Source organism: Phalacrocorax aristotelis, chromosome 12 (assembly GCF_949628215.1).
Source record: "Phalacrocorax aristotelis chromosome 12, bGulAri2.1, whole genome shotgun sequence".
Classification (NCBI taxonomy): domain Eukaryota; kingdom Metazoa; phylum Chordata; class Aves; order Suliformes; family Phalacrocoracidae; genus Phalacrocorax; species Phalacrocorax aristotelis.
In genome coordinates this window covers 23,164,243-23,177,790 of record NC_134287.1, presented here as the reverse complement: position 1 = coordinate 23,177,790, position 13,548 = coordinate 23,164,243, and the positions used below count along the sequence as shown (strand labels likewise).

The window sequence follows — 13,548 nt, the reverse complement described above, 5'->3', positions numbered from 1 at the left end:
CCGGCCCCCCCACCCTCTTCCCACCGTGGACTGCTGCTCGTTTCAGGCCGCAGAAGCGTGTGCCGTGGCAGCACTGCGGAGCCCCTGGGACGGCCAGTGCCTCTTGCAGGACCCCGCGCCGCTCCCCTCCCACACAGCCGTCCGAAGACGGCGGCATCCGACCGCACCAGACCGCGGCTGACCAGCCTTCAGGCAGGAAGAGCATGCAAGATGCTCGTTCTGAATTCAGAAGTGCAAAACCACGCACTCCACAGACACCAAAAGGAAAGGAAGCCACCCACGCCTGATGTGTTACGCTGCTGTCATCTGGCCTTCTCGCCAGATACCAGCCACTAAGACTAAGGGCAGATGACAGGCTTGAAAAGATACCTCTGCTGGAGAGGGATGCGACTGTCCAAACGAAAGGTATGAAAGAGAGAAGTCCTCAGGTGCACCCCTGCATGCCAGAGGTACTTGCATGGCCCTGTAAGTCAGGTTATGGAGTGGAAGCCTTGAAAGGGTTCAAAGGAAGGATCCATTTGTCTTCAAGATCAAGTGAAGAAACCAGAAGACCCATGAAACAACTCAGTGACGAACTCAGAAATAAATGAAAAAATGGCACGGAGATCTACACTTACACTTTTCAGCTGCAATAGCATCACTGCACCACACTTCAAATGCAATTCAGCTCGAGCTAGTTCAAAAGCCTGACCAGCCCGAACACATGTCCGTGCCAAATCAGCTAACGCGGCCGAGTCAGAACCACAGGACACACAGGCTCAAACCCGTGTTCCTGACAAACAGGATTAATGCTATGAAGCAAAAGATCAAAGACCTTTAAAAACCCCTCACAGCTGAGGTTTGTGACTTACAAGAACAGAGCACAATAAACCAAGAATGCCAACACCAAACACAGGAAGATGGTCATGTTTCCAACGCTGCTGAAAATGCAGCAGCACCTCTTCTGTGGGCACAGAACCAAAAGCAACACTGATTTACCCGGACTCAGCATCCAGAATGATCTTCAGTATCACCCATACAATGGAGGCTTCAAAGAGCTGATTCAATACACCATGAACATCTGCCCTAAAACCTACATTCCAGAGAAGGACTGCAATCAGGTTTCACAAACTCCATCAGTAATTAGCAGAATCTTCCCACTCCTAAGAAACTGGGATGTCTCGCAACAAGGCTCTATTACCTGTAGCCAACAGAGTATAAATTTATATTTAATCTTGCAGTAGAATCTATTCATTTGCCTTCTGATGAATGGCCAGATTTTCAAGAGCACACAACAAATTCACTTGCAGGTTTATTATCTTACATCTACCAAAGCCTTAGTGAGGTCCATGGGCTTGGCAGAATATCCCTCATGGCTTTTGCAAAAAGATGACCCCTTAGAGACAGATTACAGGTTGGGAATATTTGGTCCAAAGAGGAAAAAAATGCACTACTTTGATGAGGAGGTAACAGCAAGCCCTCAGGCTGGATTTATGCTTTGCGATTTTCACACTTGGAGGAAGGAAGCATCACAACAGAAGCACGATGCCAAACAACCTCCCAGGGAAGGCTTTCGCCTGTGCAACGGCAGACGCTGCCCCTTTGCAGGGAGGGGGATGAGGCCGAACCACAGCTGCACACTGAGACTCCCTGGGGACTAGCCAGGGGTTCTGTCCTCTGGGAGCAGAAACTTGGTGCTACCGGCAAAATGGCAGACTTCTAAAACAGCTGATGATCTACGCCTCAAAATGCCCAAATCTCACCATCCTGCTCAGCTCTGTGTGCCTGCGGACGGACGGGCGCCTGTCCCTGGCCTGGAAACACAGAGCTCCGCAGTCCAGGCACGGCACGGGGGCAGAGGCTGCCTCCCGCGAGAGCTCAGGTGTCTGTTTTAAACAGCCCTGAGCAGACCCAGGAGTTCTCAACATGTGTTCAAGAGCAACGCAGCGACAGGCACTCATGTGCTCTCACTTCATCGCTGGAAAACTTCAGAGATTTCTGTTAAAAAAAATATCTTCAAGGTGGAGCAGCAGCTTAAGCACTACATTCTGGACATTGCTGTAGCCTTGATACACGTATGAGTAATGCATATGTAAAAGACCGACTGACTCAGGACAACGGCATGATCTAGCAGCCTGTGTGCTAAGCTGTATGTCAAAAGGAAAGCCAAGAAAACTCTCCTGAAGCCAAGTGCTGATTCATAACACAAAAAAAGTAGTTTTGGACTAAATAAAGCCGTTCACAAAATCAGATTTAACAGCCGTGGCAGAGTGCAGAAAGATGATTTATCTTCTGCAATTACCGCACCTCGAGTGCGTTGATGCGTGGGGGCCCTGCTCACACCAGCTCTGTGCGCAGCCCCGCTCGGGGGACTTGCACCCTGACCCTTCGGGTGAGACGAGCGCAGGACATCCCTAACTGCCCCGCTCCGGCACAGGGAGGACCCCGGGGCCCCGCGACACTTGCCTTCGTGAGTACCAGGTGCAGCACTGAAGGGGCTGCATTTTCAAGAGCACACAACAAATTCACTTGCAGGTTTATTATCTTACATCTTACATCTTACGCCCAGGGCTGCCCCGCCACCACCAGCACTCACAGACTAGCTTCAGGTGAAGAGCAAGAGGCATGCATGCGTGCCGGAGCTGGAGTCAAGACCCACCTCCTTCAGACGGTCACCTCTGTAAAGCCCTGGAGTGCTGCAGCACTGAAACCCTCTCCCATTGCAGCCCTGCAGGCAGCACAAGCCCCGGTTACCCTGCGCGTCCTGGCAGGTTGCGAAGCGACGGCAGCAAGAAGCCTGCTCATTTTCTCTGAACAAGCAGCTTATTTTCAGAAATATTTTCTAATCATAAGTCAGTTAACAGCAGGCTGTAATTGAGCATCACCAAACTAGTCTTCCTCCAGACATCTCCCCTTGGAGGAAGGGCAGCAAGGAGGAAGGGCGGGAAGGCGGCCCTGGCTCAAGCTCAGGAGTATCAAGCGATTGTGTCTTCCTGCAACACTGAGGAGGTGGGACGGGGACCAGGGGACCCAGAGCACCTCTGACAGGCAGCCGACTGGCTCCTGCAGGGCTTCGTTTCTAAAGTCAGTATCTGCTTAACAGCCTGAGTCGCCAGTGGAAGGCGATGGGAAGGGCAGAGCGGCTGCTGCTGGCAGTGGTCCAGGAAAGTCCTTTCTTCCCATGCTTTCCTCCTGTGGGAGGAGGGCTGGGGCAGGTGGGGGTTACTGGATGGCAGCTGGGACCCCATCCCTGACCCGCTGGATGGGGTTTTGGAACTGTCTCCAAGTCCCAAGGCGTCAGGATCCAGCTGACTTGAACAGGCTGGCAGTTATGTTCCCCAATACTAAACTCTATCATCTGAGCATCTCTATGAAAAATCCTGTATCGGGTTCAAATGCTTTCTGCTTTTAGAAAGGGTTGCTTTCTGCATGAAAAAAAGGCTTAAGTTATTGACTTGAATCAAAATAGAGCAAGTCATCATTCATAAGGGAAGTTAAACTAGTAATCTTGCTACAACTCATTTCTTCAACTGCAGAGAGCACACAGGAAATATGCTTTACAAAGAAAACAAGTCTGTCTGATCCTACAATAGCAAGAATCTAACACAGATTAAACAGGAACTGGTACGTCAGAGAAATCAATCAACTTAATGAAAAAAAAAAGCCTTCATTAAAAAAAAATGCCCTGCTCCTCCCTTCCAGAGAGACACGCATACCTAGTGACCAAGAGATGATTATGCGACCAATGCAGGGCAGCTGACAGAGTTCATATGGGAAAGGCTCAGGCACGAGATGCTGGAGAGCATTTGTGACCCTCTTGCTATGGTGAGATGAGTCACGTTCGCTTGTACAGGCAGAGAAGCCACACGCAGACCTTTGCTCCGTGCCACATCAGTCGGGATGAGAGCACAACCAGCCTTCTGCCCACAGGCAGCGGGGCTAGACCGGTGGCCTCGGGACGGGCGGCAGACACAGCCCTCGCCCTCACGTGCCAGATGGACGTCGCTGCCTGTGCACATGGCAGGATCCCACACCCCTCCCGCTCCAGGGCAGGGACGGCACCAGAAGTGAGAGAGCACTTTCCAGCTGACTGAAGAGCTGGAGATTTGGGGTGCAGGGACTGTAGGTATGAAGAGCACAAGTACTGCAGAAGTTGAGGTATTAAGCCCCATCTCTGTCATTGCCAGACACGAGAAGCCTATTTCTAAGGTACATAATCTCACGATGTGCAAGTGTTCATAAACTACTTAACGCAAAGCCCATATATTCTGTAAAGGTACATACAGAGTGCCAAACAGATGCATCAAGAAGATTTTAAAAAAATAAAGGCAGCACCAGCTCATGCTCATCTAGTTTGCAGGATACAGGCAAGCAGCTTCCATAAGTCTTTTATTAGGCAGAAGTTGCAGTTTGTCACTCAGCCCAAACACTCCCATTCACCTTGACCCCAGTGTCAGCGATGTGTACTTATGGAAAAAATAAAACATGTATCAAGGCTGAAGAACAACAGTTTGCAAGTTTTTCAACATTTAAGAGTCTTCCCATCGATTTTTGGGTTCAAAGTCTGACTTTCACACCTGAGCATTAAAATGGGAAATATCTGTGTCACCCCATTGAGTGACCAGACCTCATGAGCCAAGCGGCTCCATGTACCATTAACAATGCACAGCTACTGCACTGAGATCTTGTTCGCTCCTCTCCTTCAGAGTGACGAGCACCCTCCTCTACACAGAGATTTCCCCAAGTTTCCAAAAATCCCCTAATTCCTTCTTGGCCCAAAGCAGCCTTTCTGCATGTGCAACTTGGACTTGGAGGTGCTCAGCACTCTGCAAGTATCTGCCTAACCACAACAGAAGTAGGATGAACTTTTGAGCCTTACCTAGAGAGGCAAGCAGACTCCCTTAGTAAGGGCTTTACCCCTCCAGCTGACCAGCGCCGCTCACTCCAAACTACACGTCGGCCAGCCCTCTGCCTGAGGTCCCACCTGCCAAACTCGCTGTGCGCGGTGTGAAAAGGGGAACTGCAGCTGCACTTTTAGACATCTCCATTTGAGCTGACAAATGAAATTACTAAATAAATGCAATTCAGGAAAAGCTACAGAAATTTCATTTTTACATTATTTGTAAAACTTTTCAAAGCAGCAAGTTTCCAGGCTCTTTGTCCAGACAGCTCTCCTCACCACGTGGACGTGGCCACCTCTCCCACCCTGGAAAGCAGTGCTGCAGAAAGGGTTGCCTTGCAGAGCCTGCCCCCCTGCACGCTCCCGAGACACCCCTGGCACAGACCCTGCCCCTGCACAGATCCACCAGCACTGAGTGCACAGCAGGCTAGTGACGCCGCAGAGGGACACCTACCCCCTCTGCTCCCCGCAGGCAGGCTCGGCTAGCACAAAGAGCAGATGCCCAAAGCTTCGGACGGGGCTTGGAGACCCTCAGTCCAGGGAGCAGCTTTGTGTTCTTCCAAGGGAGTTGCTAAGCCCTTCGGTTGATACAAATCTCCTTCGGCAGCTGAAGTTACAGCTCACGTAAGCAGATCGCATTCTTGGGCATCTGCACAGCTCGTGTGCAGTTAGAAATAGCACAATGTATGGCCTGCTGGCATTTCCAAAAAATACGCCTGGGAGCAGAGCGCGGAGGAGAAGAGGGGCAAGAGAGAGCACAAACAGGGAAAAGCAGGACGGGTGTCTCCAGCTGCAGCCACAGTGATCGCAAGCCAAATGCACAAGTGCTTTCAGGAACAGGAAAATCAGCAGGATGCCACCAGACATGCAGCTCCAGACATCCAGCGCTGGGTCACACAAGTATGCAATCAGTCTATTTTAGACTTGCTCTCCTACTTTGTATTAGTATGCAGAGACGCTGACTCCAAGCTGTTTGGAGGAAGACTGAGAAACAGTAATTAAGTTGGATGCTTGGTTTTAGTTGACTGAACCATCTAGAAACCAGGCCAAGAAAAATCTCAAGCATTCATCTCCTGGGCTGAAATATTTCACACGACCAGGCAGGTGTTTTTAAAAAAATTAGCTATCACAGCAATCGCCACCACAACTTTATATAAAATTATATAACCTTCTTTGTGCCACTGGTAGAGCAGAAGAGAAGAGGTAAAAAGAAAAAGAGGAGTGATTTATGTTGCTTCATAAACTGCTGGCAAGAGGTACTGGCTACATGCACATACAGAGCCCTGAACATCTTTGAAGGTGAAGTCATAACCCAATGTTCCAAATTTTATGTTGGAGCTTACTATATATAGCAAGTATGCAATAAGCTTTGATTTTGCTGTACATAGTAGCAGTGTGCTTTTTGTGATGAATGGCTAAATGTACTGATACTGAGGGTCTATTAAGCTAATAGCAGTAAAATTAAAAGCTTCAAAAGCCAGTATTTTCAATTTTAATGGTTCCACAGCTTGGGGGTAGAGGGGATGAAGAGAGGGAAGAAGAAAAAGGATTTTCAAGGCTGAAAAAGCAAATGAATATACATCCTGTAAACTTGTTTCATGCAGATATGAAAGCCTACAAGCAGTTTTTGTAACTTTTACTGTATGAAAGGGCTGTGGGCAGGGAGGGGAGATCAGTCAGGAGGAGCCATTCAGGAGGGTCACAGTGCAGAACAAGAGACCCAGCCTCGCGGCACTGCAGGACATGCTCAGCCTGCCGAGGGCCCCGTACCTGCGTGGACTAACACTCTCACGATGCAGCGGGCGCTCCTTGAAAACCCCGATCCCACCACGATGCGCTCCCTGCAGCCCTAGGAAACACAGGTCTCCCTCCCTCCTGGGCCCAGCTCGTGGCAGAGCCGGAGCTGCAGCCCCATCCGCTGCGTGTCCCCGACACCACGTGTGTGACACCAGCCTGAAGCGTCTGTCCCTGCCCTGCGCAGGGGTAGCCCTCCAGACCAGGAGCGTGCTCAGCACGCTGCACTGCACACCCATCGACTGCGTCTCTCTGGTGGCCGAATGCAACGCCCTGGGTATGCCAGCAAACCTCTGTTGTACCACCAGAAATAAGCTGGGGTGCTCATCACTGTGGAAGATGTTTGGCTTGAGGAACTTGAAGCTTACGCAGCTGCACGTTGAAATATGACGTTTTCATGGATGTGAACAGAAAGCAAAATGCAAAAGCACAAGAGATTTTCTTGTTCCGAAGAAAAAAAAGCCAAGGCTGGAGTGCCAAAGCCTGCAGGTCCAGCTCTCGGAGCAGGTCCCACACACGGACCTACAGCCCCTGCTGAGAAACACATGCTCAGCATGCCACAGGTGACACTCCAGCTCTCAGAAGACTTTCTGAATGTCTGAAACAGCTCTGGAGGCAAGAGTCCTGCAGTCAAAACGGGCGACGTGTGACGAGCGTCCCACCAGGCCTGCAGCACAGCCTCACAGGCGGTTACATGGGGAAGAGAGGCGGGATGCGCCAGAATGAGGGGGAAGCAAAGCCACCTCTATCAGGACGGACCAGCAGGACGGCTGCCCCTCACGCATCAGGAACGCAGCTGTGCGGGCAGCCACCGCTGCAGCCACCGCTTCCCACCGGGAGCTCGGTACCGCCCCGGGCAAACGGCTCGAGATGTCCGTCCCTGGTGACGGTATCCTGACTCCCTGAACATGAGGCTCAGCTTCTCCCAGCCTCCTCCCGGCACGCGTGGCCGTGTGCCTGGCTGTGCCCCTTGCCCCTGCGGCCATGTCTCTGCAGCACCAGCACCCCCTGACCCCTCCTCAGCATGCCGCCTGGCCAGCTCTCGGCCACGGGCAGGAGGGGAGGGGAGCGGGCAGCCGCAGCCGCCCCCAGGAGCAGCAAACCCAACCGCACAACCCCAGCTAGCGTCGCCTGACGTAGCCGGGTGAGGAGGAAGCGGTGCTGTGAAGCGCAGGCCTTGCCAAGAGCACCTGGGCCACAGCCCTGCTCCAATTCCCGGCCCACGGACGGGCTTTCCTTAACAGAAAAGCAAGCATCCTTCGCTCTGGGCTAGGGGTGACCAGCCTCTGCGCTCAAGGCAGCTGTGGTGAGGGGCCGTGCCGTGCCCAGCTCCCACCCTGCGGGACAGGGTCGCTGGCAGTGCGGGGGTCTGGCGTACCGGTGGGTCAGGCTCCGTGGGGAAGTAACGCTGCCCATTATCCTGGCACTACCAGAGCCCTGGGCCTGGCCACAGCCGCCTTCCCCTGGCAACAGAGACTGTGGCAGTCGTAAAAGCACGATGAGCAGAGGTGAGCCTGTATCTGGTGCTTTAGAACCAGGTAAGACTAACTCACCCAGCGCCCAGCTGCAGCGCAGACATCTCTGCAGCACGGGCAGCGTGCGCAGCGGCTCTCCGTACGTGACGCGAGTAGAAGCTACAAAGCGGCATGAGATGATGCTGAGCAGGCGTTTTTCTCCTGGCACTACTCTACCCCAAGTGTCTTACAAATTTTACTTCTATGGCTCGCTAGTCTGCCTGTTGTTTTTAGAGAAACCTTGTTTTACTAGTTAGTTAATGACAGGGTTTTAATAAAGTATTTTCTCTGCAAAAAAAGTATAAGGACAGAGTCATAAACCATGAACTGCTCACAGCAGTTTTTCCAACCCAAATGAAGTTTTTTAAAAAACTGCAATTGCTTCCAGTTTTATATGCATTCAAAAATTACCTGAATTATTTGTTCATTTTTTCTAGTGATTACCCTCCACGCTTTGCAGAACGGCATCACATGCCGGACGACAGAAAGTTGCACAACAGAAAACGTCAACAGTCACAAACTTCTGCCGGGCCCAGGATTTGCACAAGCAGCATTACCAAAGTGCTGCTGCTGAAGGTACCTCCCAGACTCTTGTTCTTGTTCTGTGCTAACGATATCAAGCCCTCGTGCAGCTGCCGGTGAAGCCACAGCACAATGGCCGGTACAGCTGCAATGTGCAATATTACCAGTCAGATGCCTGCTCTTAGAAACTGCTGTTACAGACAGAGGCTGAAGTGGCTTGAAAAGGCCTCAAAGCTTTCAGATATTTAGCTGTAGCTCAAATGTCATTGTGGTCCTAGGACCAGGAACTCCAAGCCTTAGTGAAAGCTTAAGTTATACCCTTCAGGAAAGAACAGTCAATCAGCAGCTGATGGAAACATTTAATTTACACCGTAGGAAAATTCAAGGAAAGCATTTCAACTCAATCCTCCTGAATGGAGAGAATTAGATGCAGGGCAAGACTCTGAAATAATGAACTGTTTTGTAAGTTATGCACCAAAACACTAGACGTGCTGGTCTGATAAGGAATCTAAGTATATGTGACACGTGGAACATAGGAAGTTTTGTTCCCCTTTTCTAGTTTTGAGCAACTGCAGTTGCTTATCCAGCTATTATACCATCTCCAGATACGCAGACTGGGCTGGCAGCTCACCTTATGCATGCAAGGCAGAAAAATCATCTGTGGAAAGGCAGCTGAAGGAGGCCAATGAAACTGCAATACGTGTTAAATCTATCTATATACCCATACATACATGGAGAGCTTTGGCTGAAGAGTACAGAGGGAAGGAAGGGTCTGGCCTAATCCGCCTAATACAGGCCATCCCATCATCTTTTTATCATTCTCAACATTTTCTTCTTTCCCCCAGTTTACAGACCTGTTCCACTGCTTCTGCTCTGTAACTATAGCTCAGACCTGCACCATGTCTGCAATAACCCAGGTCTCCTATGGAGCAGATGCTTCTTTTTCTTCTTGAGGCCCTGCCCTACAGTCTTTCACCCCTCATTTCATGGCTGGGTCTTACTGTTCCACCACATCTGCAGTGGTCCTACTGTAAGAACAGGCAGCATTTTCCTTAGGCTAACATGTGACTGGGCAACAACATCCAATTTTGACTTCAAGTCTGGACCTCAAGCTCCTCTTGGCCACTCGCTTTCCTACCCCACATGGCCTGACTGGCATGGCCAGTCTGACTGACCTGAAGCATTAGGTGCTTCTTCACCCTGCCCCTTCTCCTCCCCAGAAGCCACCAGATGTGGCGTACCAGCCCACCCAGAGCTCACAACAGCAGAGATAGCTGTCAGTAACGGTGACGACATCCGTCCTGCTAGAGCTGTCCCAAACTGCAAACACGAACACAGTGAAGACAGTTCAGAAGGATGAAGCTTTGCTGCTCCTTTAAATAGAGCACTGTTCATACAGGAGCAATGGTTTTTGACCATGATGCTTTCACTGGCGAGGACAGCGTATTCTGGGCATCGGGTTTATTTATACTCCAGATCTAGCTAATAGGAATTTGGGTCCAATCCAAATGCTCTTGATATAATAAAATCTTCAGCCAGAGTTAAGCAGCGTTTGAAGGGGCAAGATCAAAGATGAAGCTTAAATGCTGCTGCTACAGTTATACATTTTTACTTGCTTGAGCGTCCAGTCATCCAGACACCTTGAGCACACAGGATGAATATGTCCCTCTGATTATTTACTCCAGCCAGACTAGCTGGGACAGAATAACAACTTGAGCAAATCAAGTCCTTCATTACACTGAAGCCAGTGGTGAAGTCCCACGACAAAAAAAAAACCAACCAGCTTTTTCCCCCCCTCAGGACTTGCATGAGCACTGACTGTCATAGTCCCACTGCATTAAAATAGCTTAGGCAGAGAACAGAGTCTACAGCAAGAGCGGTAGCAGCTTGCGTACACACAGTCCTTCTAGCACAAGAAAAGAGCAGAAAAATTTAGGGGATAACACAGCGAACCACAGTGTATAAAGCAAGACCTTTGACAAGAAGACTCTTCCTAATGATTAGTTATGGTTTTCAGGCAAAAAGTAAATCCCTCCCCTTGTTTAACAGTACCACAGATGAGGTCTTGTCTAGGTAGTGACGACTGGAAGGTCATGAAACAATTCTAGATCTTATTCAGTTTCTGGAATTTTCCCAAGGATTTCACTGAGGGTTTGGACTGTTTGGTGAGGAAGGGAGTCCCATCCCCCTCCATGCTTGCAACCAGTAAAAGCAAAATGCGGAGGCATTACAGAGAATCAGCTTCCATGTTTATGTTCCCACCTTATATCCTCAAAGCGGTTGCAGGTGAGGCCCAGAAGAATTTAGTTTGATGATACAGGGCATTCCCCTGCATCGCACCAGCATTTCAGACGCAAGCCAAACGCCAAGCGCTGTGAGAAATGTTGAGCTACTGTTCCCCAGTTAGAGACAGGTTTTGGTACTATCATTCTGAAGAGCCATAAAGAAAGTACCTTTGTAAGAGATCAACACCAGAGAGGTCAGCGAAACTGCAGGGGAGCAAAGGGCCTCCCAGGGCCCTTAACCGTTATGGGTAGCTGCTGAGCGTCAGTACCTAGATACCATAAATATAATCTCAGTACCAAGAGGAGTTTTAGTTGTTTGAACCAAGAGATAATTCAAAGAAACTTAGTGTTTAGGAGCTATTAGTCCTGCAGCCACACAGGATTAGTTTTGATGCAAATGAAGCATCCTCAATACTCGCCACATCCTAGCGGTAAGCAGCACTAATACATGACTACAATTTTACTAGCTCTTTGAGCAAACGATGCTTCCTTCCTCCCGATGCCAACTGCTTTGTACTCCCCTCTGAGAGCAAGGGCTCCAAATCCCACGGTCCCCTCAGAAGTTTGGAACTAAAGGCTCTTATCACCTCTGAAATTACCGCCAACAGCTAACAGCCAGGCATTTAAGTTTAACAATTGTCCGCCTCATTTTTTAAGGAAAAACAAATGCAAATGAACAGTGGAATGTAGGTTAAAAAACACAAGGAGGATTTTCATGGGAAACATGAGTCCAGCAAGCACTCACCTGATACTAGAGGCAAAGTTATGTCTCAAACTGTGTTAAGAGATCTCTGATTTCCGGAGTCAGATGCTCTACTGCCTTTGCAGCTTCTGTGATAGCTTTCCGATACATCCCTTTCTTCTTGCGATTAAATCTCAGTTTGAAAAATTCAGAGAAAGGAGAGAGTTTTGAAACAGATAAGAATGAAGTCGTTGGAGAACCAAACCACGATACTTTAGCTTCTCGCCATGAAGGCTCCCCGTTTTCCTTCTGGCTAAGGTTTATGTCAAGAACACGTGCTGGCCACCATGGAAAACCATGAATTTTACCCCAAACAATATCCCCCACTGAAACAGTTCTTCCATCTTCTGTGACACATTTAGACACACTTTGGGTATGCAGTCTAACTGTTAGCGGTGGCACAATTTTACGCTCATCTTTTGAAGATGAAGAGACGGATGCATCATCACCAGGCAAAAAGTCACACATTTCTGGTGATGTTACTTCTGAACTAGAAGACTTGGATTCATCTAGACTGTCATTACTACACACCGATAAGCTAGAAGAATCTGCTTTTCTTTTACGATAATTCATAAGGAAAGCCAAGTTATCATGTCCATCTTTACCTTGGGGAAATCTTTTAAAGTCCTCATCTTCACCTGAACTCCCTGAAGATATCTCAGCTAAACTTCTGTCTGCGGATTCATCGTTGTAAAATGCGCCTGCATTGGACTCCCTGCTGTTCTGAAGGACGTTTATTTCGTCAATAAGTTCTGCCTTATAAATTGAAACACTCTGACCATCATTTATGCGATGGGGCTTCAGCCTTATCTTTGGGGGTGGGACATCCGCACTGGAATGCACGGGCCTCGTGAGCTTCAGTTTTGGAATGGAAGCAAGCTGGCTGCCTGCTGACTTGTCCATTAAACATTTGGTTTCTCGACACCGTTCAGAGTCTCTGGTCTCCTCTTGGTCCTCCCCTCCGTTCTGCAATATTCGCTCTGGACAAAACGGTTTGACCGAGCCATGAACCCGGGAAGGGATTTTTACAACTTCGCCTTTCCCTTGTGGAGTACTGTAGGATATTTTTATAACTGGCGTTCGATGCACTAGTTCCCCAGAAAATTTCTCGTCCTCTCTCTTTTCTCTTTTGTTCCGTTTCTCCGTATAGTCAGAGTCACTGTGCTTTTTCTGCTCTTTGTCCTGAATGCTCAGCTTCCTCCTGGTTTTAGCGTTCTGCCTAGCTGTGTTCGCATCCTCAGGGTTCAGAGTGTTTTTACACTTCTCACAGAGCACCTGTCTTGGCCGCAGCCTGATAGTGCTCATGATAAGCCTTCCCGGGTCTCTATTCCGTGACAAACGCCTCCTCGTCCTCTTTATAGTCCGTGGTGGTGGCTGAGGAACCCACTGGTTGTATGTGTGCCGCAGCCACAGCGGACGAGGAAAGGGAGCTCCCTCAAAGTATGGGGGGTAAGGAGGAAGGCTGCCAGGCGGCGGGGGAGGCAGGAGCGGGGGTACCTGCTCGTCACCATTTCCTTTGGGAGGCTTCTCACCAGCGGGCTGCGGCTCCATCTCGCCCTGCACAGCACCTCCACCACCAGCAGCTCCATTAGCACATGCGTCAGCAGGAGGGTCCTCGTGCTTCGGAAAGGAGGATGGGATACAGAACAGTCCGGATCTAAAAGGGGATGAGAAAGGCAGGGAGGGAAAAAGACAAAGAATCAGGATGTTTGAAAGGTGCTTCTCTGGGAAGACTGTGCATAACAAACATGTTAGTTTCTTTAAAAAACAAAAAAAGCAAAACCAAAACCCAAACCCCCACAACTTCCACAT

General features: G+C 49.5%; 1 protein-coding gene across 5 annotated transcripts in view; it reads right to left on the bottom strand.

Annotated features, from left to right (window-relative positions):
* PWWP2B (PWWP domain containing 2B) overlaps positions 1-13,548 on the bottom strand; it is a 109,920-nt gene that overhangs the window by 88,013 nt on the left and 8,359 nt on the right. For all 5 annotated transcript variants that reach the window (XR_012662859.1, XM_075107876.1, XM_075107874.1 and 2 more), the window contains exon 2: positions 11,740-13,393. Coding sequence is in view for 4 of the 5 variants with exons in the window: in XM_075107876.1 (XP_074963977.1) it covers positions 11,758-13,393 (1,636 nt within the window). In the remaining variant the exon portion in view is untranslated. The remainder of the gene's footprint in view (positions 1-11,739; positions 13,394-13,548) is intronic.